This window comes from Tiliqua scincoides, chromosome 5 (genome assembly GCF_035046505.1).
Source record: "Tiliqua scincoides isolate rTilSci1 chromosome 5, rTilSci1.hap2, whole genome shotgun sequence".
Lineage (NCBI taxonomy): Eukaryota > Metazoa > Chordata > Lepidosauria > Squamata > Scincidae > Tiliqua > Tiliqua scincoides.
In genome coordinates, this window is record NC_089825.1 from 76,708,646 (window position 1) to 76,727,291 (window position 18,646).

An 18,646-nucleotide genomic window follows, 5' to 3' on the forward strand; every position below is an offset into this window, starting at 1 on the left:
GAATCCCAACCTCTACTGGAATCCCAATTTGCTGAGTGTGTGTGAGTGTAACTTGCACCATGTATTTAAAATGTTGGTCAGTCTCACTCATGTAAGTAGGGTGAATGATTTAAAGGGCGAAAGAAGCACATGAGAGGGGGATGCTACTACTCCCACATTTTTATTCTCAACTGGATTCTGATACTGGAAGAGAGCCTGGTTGGGAGAGAAGCCAGATCTCAAGGAGGATGGCTGTTGAGGAAAAACAGTGGCTAGGGGAGATTTTTCCTCAACCCTCTCCTGTGTATTCCTTTGGCCTTCTGATTTGTACCCCCATCCCCACTTTACATGTGAATGAATGACAGACTCCTTCAAAGATACAAGCCTGTATCCATCACGCACAGTTTATGTCCTGGTTAATTTGTAGGGGAGCAGATGTCTTGCCAAAGGAGTTTTTTGTGCTTCCCAAGTTTGTAATCCATCTTTTTTGCAAGCCTTGCATTTCTCTAGGCCAGCAATTTTGCATCTTTTTCATCTCATGGCACACTGGCACTAAAGTTTGCATGGTACACCATCAATTTTTTGGCAGTTATCAAGACACACTGTATTGCTAGTGGGGGGGGGGGTGCTTACATCCCTCAGTGGCCCTACTAATAAATAACCCTCCCCAAACTCCTGTATCATACCTGCAGGCTATTTGCAGCACTCCAGTATGCCATGGTGTACTGGTTGAAATTGCTGCTTCTAATCAGATATGATACCATTCCTAACAGGAAAACATTACAGGTTTTTTAAGTGTTCTTTATGTTATAATAGTTGTGAGATTAAGGAGCTCCTGGACCCACTGTACTATTTTGGGCACATACTTTGCTTCCAGTATTGTAAAGACAATCTGCTTGTCTGCAAGCACAGCTCTTCTAGCCTGCACACAGTTCTGTCTCCGTGAATTACCAAAGGCAAAGTCAGGTTTCAGAGGGAAAAAGAGAAGTCTCAGAAATGACCCACTCCTGCTTTCTTGTTGACATTATTTCCAAGGTCCTACCTTTCTCCACTCCCCCAGGCAACAGCTCACTGAACACCAGTGGAGGGGAGACCACACTGAAATTGGGGAGCCTCCTGGATGACCAGCACTGGCACCAGTTTCGCCTTGAACGCTACAGGCAGTTTGTGAACTTCAGCTTGGACGGGGAGGTCCTGCGGGTCCGCCTCAATGGGGCATTTGAGCAACTTGACCTCGACAAAGAGGTGATGTGCTGAGAAGGTGGGGACACAGGTTCTCCAAGCTCTGCTGGATTTATACTTGCAGTGCTCTGGTAGGGGATTTGAAACTAAGGTCAGATCAAATACTCCTCTTTTCCCCCTGAGAATTGTGTCTGCTAGGACCTTTTGATTACATCCTCCCTAACCCTACAGGTTTGGCCCCTTCTGTTGAACTACAAGAGTGGGGTCTGTGCACAGGCTTTGAGGAGCCTTGTATCCACTTGGCCTCATCTGAGCTACTGTCTCCTTGCTCTGGTCTCTGTGCAGGTGATCTTTGGAGGAGTGATGAATTATGAGAAAGAGCGCCTTGTCTATCGGCCAAACTTCCGTGGCTGCATGGAAAACATTGCCTACAACTTGATCTATATCACTGACTTAGCGAAACGTCGCTCACGTTCCATCAAGGTTGAGGTGAGAGTATGCAAGATTTTGGGCTGGGTTCTTCTGTCATGGGAAATAACCTAATGTGGAGGCCCTTGGTTCTTTTGATGGTGTGCTACAGGGCCCTTCCTGGTTAACACTGATGCTGGGGCTGTGAGGAAGCAGCTGTTGACAATCCATATGGAGGACTCTGGGGCCTGCACCGAGTCTGCCTTAGTGCTTGGATTGACTGTGTTGCCTTCTGTGCTGCTGTTACATTTCTGTTCCCAGAAATCTGAAGAGTCAACATGTTTTCATGGGCCTCTGTTGTCTTTGCTAACTGGGCTAAGCAGCACCTTTTAAGTGGTGGTTTTCTTATTTTTAACTGGAAGAGAGCAACTGTCCCTCTTCACCCCAGCATGGCGTCTTTTCCAGTGGCTGTTTGCTGGTGTCTCTTTTGCATTAGATCAGGCAGCTCCAGACTCCCATAGGAAATTGGGGCAATATGTAGCAGAGGTGGCTCCCTGGCATGAGGCTCTGCTATAATTTGGTGCAAAGAAAGGGGCTGTGGGGTGGAACAGAAGGCTTTATAATTATTTCCGGCGGAACTTGGGCCGCAGTTTGGAGACTGTTGCATTAACTTGTTAACTGTCTGGGACAGAGAACTGCTTTTCAGTTTATTTTGTTAAATAAACTGCATGGTGTGCTGCTTTGGTGAAAAGCAGTATTTAAATAGTGTAATGAATAAAAATAATAATAATCCCCTTTAAAGGAAATTCATGCTGCAAAGCTAGTCTTGATTTTCCCGCTTGTTAAGGAAGGAAGAGCAAGAAATAAAGATAGATGATAATGCAGATGTGTATGGAAGAAAGCAGTAAAATATCAGATGTTTTCAGTGTAAAGTGTCATGTTCTGTGGCTGTGGGGAAGGGGCAGGAGATACATCAAAGGAACTGAAACTGCATCCCCGTGACTGCTTGTCAGCCCTTCCCCCATCTCTTTTACTTCTGAGGCTTCACTCAGCATTGCTCAGCCATTCTCTCTTCACTTAGTTATAATTATGATGAGAAACTACCCTTTATTTCTGAAGGCAGTAGAGATTTGCAGTATGTAGAATTCTGTGTCTAATCACAAATTCAAAGGTACCCAATTCAGGGCACAATCCTAACCAGGTCTACTCAGAAGTAAGTCCTATTTTATTCAGTGGGGCTTACTCTTAGGAAAGTGTGGTTAGGATTGCAGCCTCAGTCATGGAAGTCAAGTGCTTACAGCTCTAAGAAAGCTCTAACAACCCCAGCTTGCTTTCTCTTTGCCCTGCAGTTTCACCTCTCAGTGCACTCTTTTCACTGTTTCTTTCTTTGCTTCAGGGCCATATTGGTGATTACTGTCGGGGCAACCTCTTGTTCCCCTTCACACTGTTTCCTTCTTTGCTTCAGGGCCATATTGGTGATTACTGTCGGGACAACCTCTTGTTCCCCTTCACCTTTGCTGGGGTCAACAACTTCTTGCAGGTGCCAGGGTATCCCCGGCGCAACTTACTGGCAGTCAGCTTCGGCTTCCGCACATGGGATGTAGTGGGGCTGCTTCTGTACACACCCTTTGCTGATGACCTGGGCTGGCTTGAGATGGTACTGAGCGATGGGCAAGTCAATGTAACGATTGCTCAGCCCAAATCCAAAACTAAAACAAAGAAACTGGAGTTTGCAGCAGGTAAGCGGAAGGGAAGAGGTTTTGTTTTTCATAGCCTCAAAGTTTTGGAGGGAAAGGGTCTTGTTTGAGGAAGCGATGTTGACAATATTAGGGAAAAACAAGTAATGCTGGATCCACCTAGGATGAATTGTGCTTCTTGTCCATCCACAAGCCAGGCTACATGTTTTAATGGCCTGAGTTTGAGGGCTGATGCACAGGTGGTTTTGAGGCTTCTAATTCAGCAGCCCTTGACTCTCATCTATGTAGGGAAGCTGCCTTGGCTGCAGTGGCCTTCCACTCCAGTTGGATTCGGTGGTAATAAATAGATGAACAGTGAGGGAGAACTGGATTCTCGTTGGTGTCTTCCTGGTGTTTCTGCTGGCTCTCATAAACTTCATTTATCATGAGACTCAAGCCTTTCACTCCAGCCAGTCAGGGGACAAGGACAGTCCCTAGTCCCAATGTTGTTTTCACTTCCCAATATATAGGCTTACCAACCTGATAGCTGCTTCACATACAGATAGTGAGGTGAGGAGTGCTCCTAAAACCAAGAAGTGGGTATGCAATTAGGCTGAACTATCCCGATTTCTATCATTTGAGATAACTTTACATGTCTCTTGCAAGCAAGTTTTCCTCTCCAAAGGCTAAAAAGATAAAGTCTGATTGCACTTCCTGATTAGTTTAAGGGAACAAGGAGGGTTACACCCCCGCTTCTTGCTCTGGTCTGAGCATGGTTGTTCATCCTTGCCAGGATGCAAAATTCTGTGGCAAGCAACTGGGCTTTAAGATGTACAAAATTGTTCAAGCTTCAAGTCTAGCAGAGAATTCATCAAAGAAACTTTTGGGCATTGAGCCTGAATTGGCCTGAGTAAGGGGGAGCCCAGTCCTAAGCCTCCCAGTGCCCACAGCTTCAGTGGTGCCAAAATAGTGACCGCCAGATCTAATGGGCGATGGGCTAGCACCAGTAGTCTCCTCAGGGTAAGGGAGCGCAGCTGTGACGCCAATGGTTCTCCTTGGATCTGGGCCCACTTTTGAGCAGTCACAGACATGAGGAGGTTTGTGTTGGGCTACCTGGGCCAACCTGGAGGGAGGTTTGGATTTGACGGCAGAGCCTGCTGTCATCTTGGCCCCCATCCCAGGCCCAAGCCTCCCCTTTCTTTGACCTCCCTCCACCCTGTTTCAATCACTCGCCGCCTCTCCCCACCCCAAAAACATCACTGGCTGGTGCTGCAGGAGTGCCGTCCATCCATTTGTGCGTGCCAACTGGTGCTGGCCCAGCCCCGGCACCTATTCTCCAGGTGCCGCAAACTTGCTTTACGGCATGCATGCGACACCCAACTCTGGTGCTGAGCAGCAGCGCTGGAGCTCCTAGCCCTCAGGATTGGGCTCAGAGTTGTTGTTTTCATTGTGGAGACAGGATCTTGAGTTATACCTGTAATTCACTTTGCATGCCTCTGTGGCTTAGGAGGAAAAGAAAGTCTGTGTCCCAATCCTGAAGGAAGGGAACAAACATCCTTCTGTTTTAGGCTGTACAGGAGAAATGAGGGAATCTTCCATTAAGGCCCTTGAAAAAAGGGAAAACTATACATGTGCTTGGGGGAAAAAAAACTGTACCTAAGTATAGAGCTAAAAGAGTTGGACCTGTCCTAAGTCATTGTTTCGCTGCCACAGTTAGAAAAAACTATTATTACCACAAGATACACACTGGTGCAGTAGGCAATTAAACCACCCATTTCATCATAGTATGCATTGTCAAAGAGTCTAGCAAGCTCAGGGGATCAAAGCTTTTGTGCGGGCTTTTGGGGACCTGGACCTGTGGCTGCAACTTGAGGGTGAAGCATCTTGAGGGTCTGTGCATGAGGAATGATTTGTTATCTGCCATCTCACTGGGGCTGAATTCTTTGTGTTCCCCCAGGATATCGCCTTAATGATGGCTTCTGGCATTCGGTTTCCTTGATTGTGCGGGAAACATCGGCTGTTATCACCATTGATGACAAGAATGATGCCAGCTTCCGTGTTGACCGAGACATTCAGCTGCGCACAGGGAACCAGTACTTCTTTGGAGGTGGGTGCTGAGTTGAAGTGAGGAAGCTGGATTGATAGGAGATTATAAGGGAAACAAATTTGTGGGGAAAGAGATGATTCTGACACCTTTTTATTCAGAATGCTTTTGCTTCCAGTTTATAAAAGTTGAGGAATGTAACAAGTACATTCTGATGTCATCCATACATGTTATATCAGTGGTTCTCAAACTTTTAGCACTGGGACCCACTTTTTAGAATGAGAATCTGTCAGGACCTACCAGAAGTGATGTCATGATCAGAAGTGACATCAAGCAGGAAGAATTTTGACAATTGTTGGCTGCAATCCTTCCCACACTTACTCAGGAATAAGTCCCATTTACTTTCATTGACAAAAGCATATACACAATAGCCTGTAAAAATATAGATCTGTAACATTTCCCCAAATGTAGTCACATACCATGGTAGCATCATGGTATGTGACCATATTAAAAATAAAATATTGAAATGAATGGGGACCCACCTGAAATTGGCTTGTGACCCACCTAGTGGGTCCCGACCCACAGTTTGAGAAACACTGTTACATTATTGGTTAAAATGGGGAATATTGCCACATTATAATTCTATTAATGCATATTTAACCTTAAAATTTGTGTGGCCTTTATTTTATTTTATTTTTAATTATTTATTTCTTTTTATTTTATATCTTGTTTTGCTTTGATGACTCATTTGTTGGAACATGAATTAATGCCAATAAAGGTCTTTAAATCTAAATCTAATCTATTAAGAACATAAGAACATAAGAACAGCCCCACTGGATCAGGCCATATGCCCATCTAGTCCAGCTTCCTGTATCTCACAGCGGCCCACCAAATGCCCCAGGGAGCACACCAGATAACAAGAGACCTCATCCTGGTGCCCTCCCCTACATCTGGCATTCTGACTTAACCCATTCCTAAAATCAGGAGGTTGCGCATACACATCATGGCTTGTACCCCATAATGGATTTTTCCTCCAGAAACTCGTCCAATCCCCTTTTAAAGGCGTCTAGGCTAGACGCCAGCACCACATCCTGTGGCAAGGAGTTCCACAGACCGACCACGCGCTGAGTAAAGAAATATTTTCTTTTGTCTGTCCTAACCCGCCCAACACTCAATTTTAGTGAATGTCCCCTGGTTCTGGTATTATGTGAGAGTGTAAAGAGCATCTCCCTATCCACTCTGTCCATCCCCTGCATAATTTTGTATGTCTCAATCATGTCCCCCCTCAAGCGTCTCTTTTCTAGGCTGAAGAGGCCCAAACGCCGTAGCCTTTCCTCATAAGGAAGGTGCCCCAGCCCCGTAATCATCTTAGTTGCTCTCTTTTGCACCTTTTCCATTTCCACTATGTCTTTTTTGAGATGCGGCGACCAGAACTGGACACAATACTCCAGGTGTGGCCTTACCATCGATTTGTACAATGGCATTATAATACTAACCGTTTTGTTCTCAATACCCTTCCTAATGATCCCAAGCATAGAATTGGCCTTCTTCACTGCCACCGCACATTGGGTCAACACTTTCATCGCCCTGTCCACCACCACCCCAAGATCTCTCTCCTGATCTGTCACAGACAGCTCAGAACCCATCAGCCTATATCTAAAGTTTTGATTTTTTGCCCCAATGTGCATGACTTTACACTTACTGACATTGAAGCGCATCTGCCATTTTGCTGCCCATTCTGCCAGTCTGGAGAGATCCTTCTGGAGCTCCTCACAATCACTTCTGGTCTTTACCACTCGGAAAAGTTTGGTGTCGTCTGCAAACTTAGCCACTTCACTGCTCAACCCTGTCTCCAGGTCATTTATGAAGAGGTTGAAAAGCACCGGTCCCAGTGCTTATATTAATGTATAACAGGGCAGGGAGGGGGCAGTTCAGGCCTGGGAAGGGAGTAGGGATGGCAGAGCAGGTCTCTGATGTATCCTAATCCCTGGCTTGGTCCTGACAGCCCTACATGGGGCTACTCAAACTTTCACTAGCGATTTAGATGGTGCAGATCCCCCATTGGGCAGTCTAGGGCTCAAAATGGGGTAAGGGATAATGGGGTAATGTTCCCTTACCCTGGGAAGACCTCTAACCTGCCCAGTTTCAGCACTGGATATAGCTTATGCCCACTGCACCAGTGCTGAATAGGATTGGGTTGCCTATCAGCAAAAAGGAAATATTGATAGCAAAGACAGCAAGCTGTTCTTCTAGGAAAAATCTTTACATGACTATATTGCTGTCCTCAACCACTTCCTATCTGATCTTTTTGAAATGTGGCCATTTCATAGCTTTCCCTATGTAGACTTTATGTGTTATTAAGATAGGGACAAATAGTTTTTCTTATTTATTTATTTACTTAAAGGATTTATGTCCTGTTTTCTGTGTCTAATCACAAATTCTATTGATGTTAATCATGATTGAGATGTTCAGGAGTGCCAGCTGTTGTGTTAGGAAAACTCAGAATTCCACAGCACTGGAAAAGGCTTCTGGTAAATAATGAGAGAACTTGCAAAGAATTATAGTCAAAAACTATCCCAGAAATTCTAGAGTTGTTGTCTTCTGACAACTGACCTTTCCCCAAGAGACCTTTCCTGCTCATTGCATTTTATGAAGTTTAATCTTCATCATAGGTCAGGGAGGGTGATAAGTATTTACATGTCTTTTATCGGCCCCTTTGGTGGAAGGCCACAAAGATGACGGTGATTGAAAAAGATCTTTCACCATTTATATGGATTGTTGGAGGCGCTCAAGTCATGAGATCTTTTTGGATGAATTGCTTACTTGGTGGACGGCCCAGGTCCAGGAGAGGCTTTGGAATGGGTTTGAATATCTGCGGATCCCAAGCCTGTGGCTGGGAGGGTCTCAGAGGACTTCCCGGATGCAGCTGGAAGGCTCTTCTGGTTCAGGTTGGTTACTGCTGGTCACGTTTGGAGGTGTTCTGAGGCACAGGAAACCTGTGTGCAGCCTCCCTGCACTTCCGAAGACCTCCTGGATACGACTGGAAGGCACTTCTGGTTCACCAACCCAAACCAAAAGTGCCTTCCAGTTGCATCTGGGAGGCTTCTGAGGAGGCCAGGAAGGTGTGTGTGGCCCCCACGTAAGTAATTGAGACGCTGCTCAAGTCCTCCGCAGATTTCATTATCCACTTAATTCAGTATCCACAGGGATTCCTGCAATGAATCCCCTGCAGTTACCAAGGGCCCACTGTATGCATTTGTTTGTAACATACAAACAACACTGTAACATACAAACAAACACTGTGTCTTCACGTACACAGTGGGAAGGCATTTTCCATTTGAGGCGATCTTATTGTTGGTTATGTTGGCCTTTCTTTGCTAATTTTATAAGTTTGCTATGGTGAGAATTCAGAAATAAATAGGGAGATCACTTGACTTTAGAAGAGAAAAGTGAATTGAAACATGTTATAAAGGATGCAGCTGTTGACCTGTATGCCATTGAACATGACTCAAAGTTAATAAAACAAAATATTTTGTGTGACAGAAAAGGGATATTAGTGAAACTTAGAACAGCAGAACTGTCATATATAGACTTAATAGCCATTGTAAAGACCAAATCAGTGGGACTGTGCAATTTTGATGTAGTCGCTTGCTGCCATTAACCACCACATCTCTGTCATAGCAGTCTAATTTATGTCTTCAAATAGCATGGGCACACATGCAGAAATCCATCATGATGTCTACAAATAATTTGAAGATGAGTAATGTCATGTCACCGTCAGATAATTTGGCTGGGCTCTCATCCAATCAAATCGGAGAACAAGGATTGATGGGATGTTAACAGCAATGAGCAGACACTGGCAAGGGATTGTGGCATGACAGAAGCGCAGCGTTCATTATGGGTGCCCTCACATCCTGCTTGATCTGAAATTTCTTGGAGAATGTGACAAAGTCATGCTATGAAATCAGTGAGCAACACAAGGAAGTTACAGGTGCAAGGAAACAGCATGCTGCCAGAAGACCATTTACCACTGCTGTAATGCAGGAACCACTGCTGGATCACTATCCCAGTCGGCTGTTGTATAAATACATCATTCCCTGCCCCCCAAAAGTCACAATCTAACAAAACATGCAAAAGTAATACCAGCAAATATCACTAGAAAATACACTATGCAGTGGGGAATGGGGAAAGAGAAGTAACAAGGGTGGACCCTGAGGGGCCCCTGCCCCGGGTGCTATGCCAAGGGGGCACAGTTTTTTTTCCTGTGTATACTGGGGATCAATGTAAAGAAAAAAGCCCCAAATAGCTTCCTCTACTGTCATGCTGCAAAACTGCAGCATTTAGAGTACTCTCCAGGTAGTCTTGTGAGGTCCCTGCTGCCTCTTCTGGGTCATGCAAAGGCTCCTCCCTTTGCCCCAGAATGCATCATGACCTCCATTGAGGGTGCCGCATACTTCCTTGCCCCAGGCACTTCTTTATCTGGTTGCACCTCTGAATTGGGAAATTTGCTTTTACCCTTCTAAAATTAAAAGAGGAGCAACAATTTTAAGGGGGGCCCCTTTACCCAGTTTATCAGGATTTTAAGAGAATTGTCTATCAGTATAGGAAAACTAAGACCAAACAAAGTTGGAAGTTAAGACAAGTGTTTACTATATAAAATAGACACAAACAGGATACTTGACAGTTCTTTCTTCCAAACAGGATATCTGGAATGGATTTAGCAATTAGTTGGGATGAAAACATGGGAAAGAGCAACTGGAAGATTTTACAAAAAACACAGGAGACAGAGGCAGTTAGCAAAGTCTCAGATCCAGCAGCATGAGGCAGAATATAAACCATAGCCTTCCAAAGGATGGTAATGAAAACTTGATATGATGAGGATAAGTAAAAATTAATAGATTGTTACTCTATTTCAAGCAATTTCAAACAGAATGTGTTTGACTATTATAAAATAGTGCACATTGCTTGTGAATAAAATGTGCACATTGCTTGTGAAACTTGTTTCCAAGGAAGAATAATCAAAATGCTTGAATTGCACAACTTAAAAGAAGTGATGTATTGCTGGAACAGGAGGTTATGGAAGAGTTTCAAAAATTTTTGGGTTGTTTGTATGAAACAGAGAATCCCTTCCAAACAGAAATTACACCATCTGAATAAAAACAACAAAGAACCTTGTAGCACCTTAAGCACTATTTTTAAGGTAATTATCTCAGGCCAGCGCTTTTATTAGCCAAGGTCAGGCTGCCATTCAGGTGGATGACACCAGTTCCTCTTCAGAGTCTTTTTGTTGATTGGTTTCATCATGAATTGTTCCCCCTGTATGTTGCTTCTGTTTTGCTCATAAATACAAATAGCAGCCTGGGCTGCTGTCATTTTTGTTTTCTAGGCTGCCCCAAGCCAGCATCACGTACTGGCTGTCTCTCCAACCAGACAGCGTTCCATGGGTGCATGCAGATGGTCACTGTGGATCGGCAGCCCATTGAGTTAGACATGGTTCGTCTGCATCGGCTCGGCAAGTACTTTGAGGTGTACTTCAACGTGTGTGGTATCACTGATAGGTATGCTTGCTAGCTTGGAGATTCTGGCAGGGCAGGGTTTCAGCTTGAGTTGGGAGTTGGGGGAGAGATCCAGGATCCTCCCCTTATGTCCTTGGACTGGCCTCTAGATATCATATGACTTGGGCCCAGAGGGTGACATGATGCCTCTGCTGAAGCTAGGCATGTCTGAGTTTGGTCTGCCTGAGGGAAGAAGGGGGAGTCCCATGTATACCACCCTGACAGCTGTGGAGAAAGGTGAGATGTAAGCATGAGGTTTGCAGATGTAAGTTCTTGTAAATGTTATGAAGAAGCCCCTATAAAGTATGACTACAGTCTGGTCTCAACAAGTATTCTGGGATAGTTGTAAACATCCCAGATGTTTGATGCTGGTCTTGATGATCCAGGGGTGGTATCAAGTCAAGCAGTAACCAAAGGCCCATGACCATCAGAGTGTGCAGTCTCTGAACACTCACATATTCACAGTGGCTGAACACCTGCATGCTGGTGGCAACGGTAGTGCCCAGCAGGGCTTCTGAGAGGAATTTTATCAGGGGGTACAAAGTTTCTTTTGGGTCCCTTTTGCAAAAGGGGAGGGGTGAAACAGAACGGGTGACAGGCGAGCAGAATAGGGGCAGGGAGGGATGAAGCAGGGTGAGGGTGGGGTAGAGACAGCTGGGAAAGTCTTTGGAGCCCAGGTCTCCCCACCCATGTGGCATCAGTAGTGTCCCCAGCATCCCGTACAGGCAACCGGTCTGAGTAAATAAGACAATGTCAGATCCCAGGAAATTTCTGGGCCCCCTAGTGGCTTCTGGGCCCCCCTTTTGACCCTGGGCCTGGGTACAAATTACTCCCTTTACCCCCCTCTCCTAGGCCCTGGTGCCCAGTACTCAGGGCAGGTAGGGAGCAACATGGGGAACCCAGTGTGCAGAACCCCTAGGGCACCTGGTGACATGGTGCTTGCAGTGAAGCCTATTACTATTCTTTTGAGAAAGGCATTGAAAATAAAGTATATATTATAAAATAATAAAATCCTAGTGTATAGAACAAGACTGTGTCCACATTTAGAATACTGGGTGCAGTTTTGAGCATCCATCAACCCTAACCCTAACCCTGAAAATGTTTATCAGGAGGAAGAAAGGTCTAAAACAAGGGTGTCAAACATAAGGGCCGGGGGCCGGATGCGGCCCTCAAAAGCTTTTTATATGGCCCTCAGGCTCTCAGCTGCTGAGCAATGCTGAGGTGACACTGCTGAAAGGGTGGCCCACATGATAATTGGGCTCTCCCATATCTTGAAATATGATCAAGATTTGAGTATTTTCTCTCCTGTCATTAGCAGCTAATGAGTTCCTTCACGAGAACAGAGTGTTTATTTCTGGTCTTGACCTGTTTAATGACAGCACTTCCTGTATAATGACATCACCTCCGGCCCTCAGCAGGCATCACGAATGCTTTTCGGCCCTCTGAGTTTGCCCTGGTCTAAAAAGCCTGTGCAACAAGCTTTGAAAAAAGAACAAAAAGAAAAGTACAACTGATGGTAGACAAGATAATAGTTTACAAAATTATGAACAGTGTGGAGAGAGCAGTGGGAGGAAGTTATTCTCTTCCCATTTGCTAGAACTTTGGGGCATTCATTGAAATGGAATTATAGTTGCTTCTGGACAAAAAAGGAGGGATTTCTTTGTGGAAAATATAGTTGCTCTATGGAACCCACTGTCACAGAAGATTGAGGTTGCTATACAGGTGGCTTTCAGAAGGATTATGTGCATTTATGGAGGCCTGTTGATAACCGTTGGCTAGTGTGACAGGAATAGTATTTCCACAGCCAGAAGCATATGCCAGAGACTCCCAACAGAGACAAGTAGTACTATTCTGCTCTACTTCTGCCTGACCAAAAGCAAACACAAAATTTCAGGGACTTTGGTCTGATTCAGCAGGGCAAGGGTTGTGCTCTTCTTTACCACTTGGGAAATGTCAGCTGTGTGTGTACCAGATGCTGTTCAAAACTGTGCTAGTTCTGGGCCTTACCTCTTTCTTATTTGAACCCATTTGTTTTAGCAGTCTTGGATCTGTGCTGGAATGGGCAGGCCCTCTCTCCAGTGCTAACCTCTCCTCCTGTTGTGCCAGGTGTACTCCCAACATGTGTGAACATGACGGTCGTTGCATCCAGTCCTGGGATGATTTCACATGCATCTGTGATTTGACGGGTTACAAGGGGGAGACCTGCCACAAACGTGAGTTGTGGGCTTGGGTCACAGGGAAGAAGAGGGCTATCACAGGCTGACTTGTTCCCACAAATTCCTCATCTCCTCCTTAATCTTGCAGCTGTTTACAAGGAAAGCTGTGAGGCCTATCGACTTAGTGGCAAAGTATCCGGCAACTACACCATTGATCCAGATGGCAGTGGGCCTCTAAAGCCTTTTATGGTCTACTGTGACATTCAAGGTATGGGAGAGTTCATGGAGTTCCAGTCTATCAAGAGACTACCTTCCAGTCTGTCAAGAGGTGGTGGCTGCTATCCAGGGCTTGCTTGGATTCAGGCCTCCCTGGAAGTTCCACTCTTGGCTCTCATGTTCCTTCCCCTTGGAAACTGAAGTCTGGCTGCCCTCAGAGGCACTCCCCATCAGCCAGCCAGTTTTGAGAAGCAGTTCTACCCAATTAACTGGGAGTGAGGACCAGCTTTGAACTTTGCTGACTGCTGCTCACTTTTGCTTTCTAGCGAATCGAGCTTGGACTATTATACGGCACAATCGACATTGGGCCACGCGAGTGACAGGCTACAGCCCTGAAAGGCCCTTCCTGGGCTCTGTTGACTACTGGAATGCTTCATGGGGTGAGGTGTCCGCTCTAGCAAATGCCTCTGAGTACTGTGAGCAGCGAATCGAGTTCCACTGTTACCTCTCCCGTCTGCTCAACACACAGAGTGAGTACATGGGTGAACTCTCATGGCTCCTTCTCTGAGCCAGGTGGATTTCTTGGTAGCATATAAATTCTGAGCCAAGTGCAACCAAATCCTGTGAGACGAGCCAGGTGGATTTTTCAAATTACTAGAGGGTACTAGAAACATTTGTGGTTGAGAGCCACCATCAGCTTTGATAACTAAATGGAACCCAGTGGCAGTACTGCAGGCGCTGTTTAAGTGACACCTCCTACATGCCATTGGAGCCATTCTGGGCACTGATGGCAATGCGCGGGCGCTTATACAGTATGTTGCATAAGAACATAAGAACAGCCCCACTGGATCAGGCCATAGGCCCATCTAGTCCAGCTTCCTGTATCTCACAGCGGCCCACCAAATGCCCCAGGGAGCACACCAGATAACAAGAGACCTCATCCTGGTGCCCTCCCTTGCATCTGGCATTCTGACATAACCCATTTCTAAAATCAGGAGGTTGCGCATACACATCATGGCTTGTACCCCATAATGGATTTTTCCTCCAGAAACTTGTCCAATCCCCTTTTAAAGGCGTCTAGGCTAGACGCCAGCACCACATCCTGTGGCAAGGAGTTCCACAGACCGACCACATGCTGAGTAAAGAAATATTTTCTTTTGTCTGTCCTAACCCGCCCAACACTCAATTTTAGTGAATGTCCCCTGGTTCTGGTATTATGTGAGAGTGTAAAGAGCATCTCCCTATCCACTCTGTCCATCCCCTGCATAATTTTGTATGTCTCAATCATGTCCCCCCTCAGGTGTCTCTTTTCTAGGCTGAAGAGGCCCAAACGCCGTAGCCTTTCCTCATAAGGAAGGTGCCCCAGCCCCGTAATCATCTTAGTCGCTCTCTTTTGCACCTTTTCCATTTCCACTATGTCTTTTTTGAGATGCGGCGACCAGAACTGGACACAATACTCCAGGTGTGGCCTTACCATAGATTTGTACAACGGCATTATAATATTAGCTGTTTTGTTCTCAATACCCTTCCTAATGATCCCAAGCATAGAATTGGCCTTCTTCACTGCTGCCGCACATTGGGTCAACACTTTCATCGCCCTATCCACCACCACCCCAAGATCTCTCTCCTGATCTGTCACAGACAGCTCAGAACCCATTAGCCTATATCTAAAGTTTTGATTTTTTGCCCCAATGTGCATGACTTTACACTTACTGACATTGAGGCGCATCTGCCATTTTGCTGCCCATTCTGCCAGTCTGGAGAGATCTTTCTGGAGCTCCTCACAATCACTTCTGGTCTTCACCACTCGGAAAAGTTTGGTGTCGTCTGCAAACTTAGCCACTTCACTGCTCAACCCTGTCTCCAGGTCATTTATGAAGAGGTTGAAAAGCACCGGTCCCAGGACAGATCCTTGGGGCACACCGCTTTTCACCTCTCTCCATTGTGAAAATTGCCCATTAACACCCACTCTCTGCTTCCTGGCCTCCAACCAGTTCTCAATCCACGAGAGGACCTGTCCTCTAATTCCCTGACTGTGGAGTTTTTTCAGTAGCCTTTGGTGAGGGACCGTGTCAAACGCCTTCTGAAAGTCCAGATATATAATGTCCACGGGTTGTCCCGCATCCACATGCCTGTTGACCTTTTCAAAGAATTCTATAAGGTTCGTGAGGCAAGACTTACCCTTACAGAAGCCATGCTGACTCTCCCTCAGCAAGGCCTGTTTGTCTGTGTGTTTTGAGATCCTATCTTTGATGAGGCATTCCACCATCTTACCCAGTATGGATGTTAGGCTGACCGGCCTATAGTTTCCCGGGTCCCCCCTTTCCCTTTTTAAAAATAGTCGTGACATTTGCTATCCTCCAATCTTCTGGCACCGTGGCCGTTTTGAGGGACAAGTTGCATACCTTAGTCAAGAGGTCTGCAACTTCATTCTTCAATTCCTTAATTAATCCTAGAGGATTCTCTGCTTTAGTACACCTCCCCACCACATCCTTCCATTTACACGCTCTTTTATTGCTTCTTAGCTGGGATGCCATTGAGCTTCTGGATGGGCCGAAATTCGGAGCGCCATTACTACTGGGGGGGCTCTCCACCAGGGCTAGGACGCTGTGCTTGTGGCATGGATAAGAACTGTGCTGACCCCCGTTTCTACTGCAACTGTGATGCTGACCATTATTTGTGGTGAGACATGGTCCTTTCCTCCCTCCAAGTGGGGCACAGGAGATAATGGTGGTGGGATTGAAACTGAGTAGATAACCCAAACCAATTACAGGGGCAGGAGACCAATTTCCCCCCCATTCTATTACAGGAGGACAGATAAAGGGCTGCTGAACTTTGTTGACCATCTTCCAGTAACGCAGGTTGTGGTGACCGACACAAACCGCACTGGGTCAGCAGCAGAGTTCCTCCTGGGCCCCTTGCGTTGCTATGGAGATCGTGAGTGGTGATCTGGGTGGGGCGGGCTTGGTGGTCATTCCCTCATGGATCTGCCAAAATGAATGAGAGCCCCCTGAGGGTGATGGAATGTGGTTTGCATCCCACTAGAAATTTCTCCTTAACACCCATCTTATGACTTGCAGGTAGCTCCTGGAACACAGTCACTTTCACCAGGGGAGCAGTCTTATTCTTTCCCCCCTTCCAGATGAACTACAGTCTCGACATCAGCTTCTTCTTCAAAACATCTGCCCCGTCAGGCACTTTTCTTGAGAATGTGGGCAACTGGAACTATCTTTACCAGAGGCCCCACATCCGCGTGGAGCTCAACAGTATGGAATTCAGGGTTCAAAGGGTTGGGAACAATGGAATGACCTTTTTTTTTTTAAAAAAAAAAATTGAATTGACTTTACAGTTTACCCAGTCCCAGAGTGTTGAGAAGAGAGATATCTAAATATATTAGTTATCTTTTTTTAAAAAATTGATAGTTACCTGCAGGCTTGTAGTCCTTTCTACCATTGGATGACCTTCCGTGGAGTCGTAAAATGTTCGCAGATCTTCTGACAGTTTAGGAGAAAGATGTTAGCATTAGAATTTTAATAAACAGGACAGGCTGTATAAGAACAATAAAAGTTCAGGACCAGACTAGGCAAGATAGTGGACATCTATGATGGAATTTCCTGTATCTTTAAATGTTTGTGAGTAGCAACTGGGGTGTGTGTGATTTTATTTGGGAATGCAACATTGGGGAACATACTTACTTGTGCATGCTTATGCAGCTCATGCCTCTCTTCCCATTTGCCCTGTTCAGGAAGACATATTGGTGATTTCCTTAATGGAGCAGATTACAGCTGTTTTTTGTGTTTGTGGACTTCATGGGCAAAACAGCAGAGGGGAGGATTATGCCCCAATGGCATGATCCCAAGTGGAAACAGACTCCTGCAACTGCTTTTTAGAAATGTTAAATGACAGATGCAGGGTGCAATTCTATCCTGCGCTGGAACAGGCATGCCAAGAGGCTTGCACTGTATCCAACACAGGATAGGGCCCAAAGCAGCTCAGCCAGAGGTAAGGAACGCTGACCCCAATGGTCTCCTCAGATTTGTGTCACCTCTTGAGGTGGCACAAGTCAGAGGAGAGCAGAGCAGCTTGAAGCTGCTCTGAACTCCCTGGGAATGGGGGTTGTGATCCATCATAAGTGCTAGATCCCAGCCCCTCCTCCCGCTCCCTACCCGCCCACCCCCAGGGCCGCCTACCACCCTCCCTCTCCCTGCCCAGGAACGTCTCCCTCCCACCTCCTCCCTGCTTCCTCCCTGTCCACCCCATGTTTTGCCATATTCCTCGTCCAAACTTCACTTTGGACATAATTCTCTAACTTCACTTAGAGAATTATGTCCACTTTAAGCTAATTATAGCTCCCCTCTTGTGCCTGTAGTACTGTTGAGCTGATGAGTGGCCAGTGTTTTCAGTGACTAGGAGGTGGTTTTCTCTAGAGCCACAATAGCTTTGGCATAGGTGTTTCTAGAGCACAGAGACCCTTCCTCCAAATAAGCTCAGGCTGGCAGATAAGGTGGTTTGAGATGGTCTTGCAACACTCCTATTCTCCCATTCGTTTCTAGCAACGCAAGATGTGGTCTTTTTTTACAACATTGGAAATGGTGATGAGAATTTGACAGTGCACTCTGAAATGCCCTTCAACGACAATGAGTGGCATGAGGTCAAGGCAGAGATGAACGTCAAACTAACCCGTCTCCGGGTTGACCGGATTCCCTGGGTAGTACGAGCAGCCCCACCCCAGACTTTCATCCACCTGAATCTCACTAAAAAACTCTATGTAGGTAAGTGGGGATGGATGGGATGGAGGGTGTGTGCGTGCGTGATGCAAAGCAAAGCTGTGGTGAAAAATTTCTGAGCTTTGCTGCATTTTTTGCCTGTTGGCTCACCTATTTTGGACTGTTTTAGCACCCCAGAGGCCTCAGCATTTGTGATGCCTCAGCATCATGAAAGGACTGCTGCGTCATCCAGATGCAGGAGCCAATATCCTTAGTGGTGGTGACCTTCTTCTACAACAGGGGTGTCCAAAGTTTTTGGCAGGAGAGCCACATTGTCTCTCTGACGCTGTGTTGGGGGCCAGGGAAAAAATAATTAATTTACATTTCAAATTTGAATAAATTTACATAAGTTTACATAAATGAATATATTAAAGATGAACTTATATGAATGAATGAAGGTCTTGCAATAGCTCAAGGCCTATAAAAGGCCTTGCACAAAGCAAGGCTGGCCTTTCCTTTGCTGCCGCTACTGCATCACAGATGTGAAACAACAAGCAGTGGAGGAAGCCCTCATCTCACTGCTCACACGAGAGGTCAAACAGTCGCCCTCATGCTGAGAGCAGTTGCATCGAGCTAGTGTGGGCTCAAACAAATCTCCAGAGGGCCAGAGGCTCATTGGAGACTGGGGGCTCCCTGAGGGCCGCATTGAGAGGCCTCGAGGGCT

The 18,646-nt window shown here is 46.0% G+C and overlaps 1 protein-coding gene across 1 annotated transcript in view; it reads left to right on the top strand.

The window, feature by feature from the left end:
- CNTNAP1 (contactin associated protein 1) overlaps positions 1–18,646 on the top strand; it is a 36,129-nt gene that overhangs the window by 8,770 nt on the left and 8,713 nt on the right. Inside the window, exons 7-18 of the mRNA XM_066629213.1 lie at positions 1,040–1,224; positions 1,507–1,650; positions 3,035–3,308; positions 5,203–5,352; positions 10,676–10,847; positions 12,951–13,057; positions 13,149–13,268; positions 13,543–13,746; positions 15,742–15,898; positions 16,026–16,153; positions 16,297–16,482; positions 17,770–17,988. Coding sequence (XP_066485310.1) covers positions 1,040–1,224; positions 1,507–1,650; positions 3,035–3,308; positions 5,203–5,352; positions 10,676–10,847; positions 12,951–13,057; positions 13,149–13,268; positions 13,543–13,746; positions 15,742–15,898; positions 16,026–16,153; positions 16,297–16,482; positions 17,770–17,988 — 2,046 coding nt within the window. The remainder of the gene's footprint in view (positions 1–1,039; positions 1,225–1,506; positions 1,651–3,034; positions 3,309–5,202; positions 5,353–10,675; positions 10,848–12,950; positions 13,058–13,148; positions 13,269–13,542; positions 13,747–15,741; positions 15,899–16,025; positions 16,154–16,296; positions 16,483–17,769; positions 17,989–18,646) is intronic.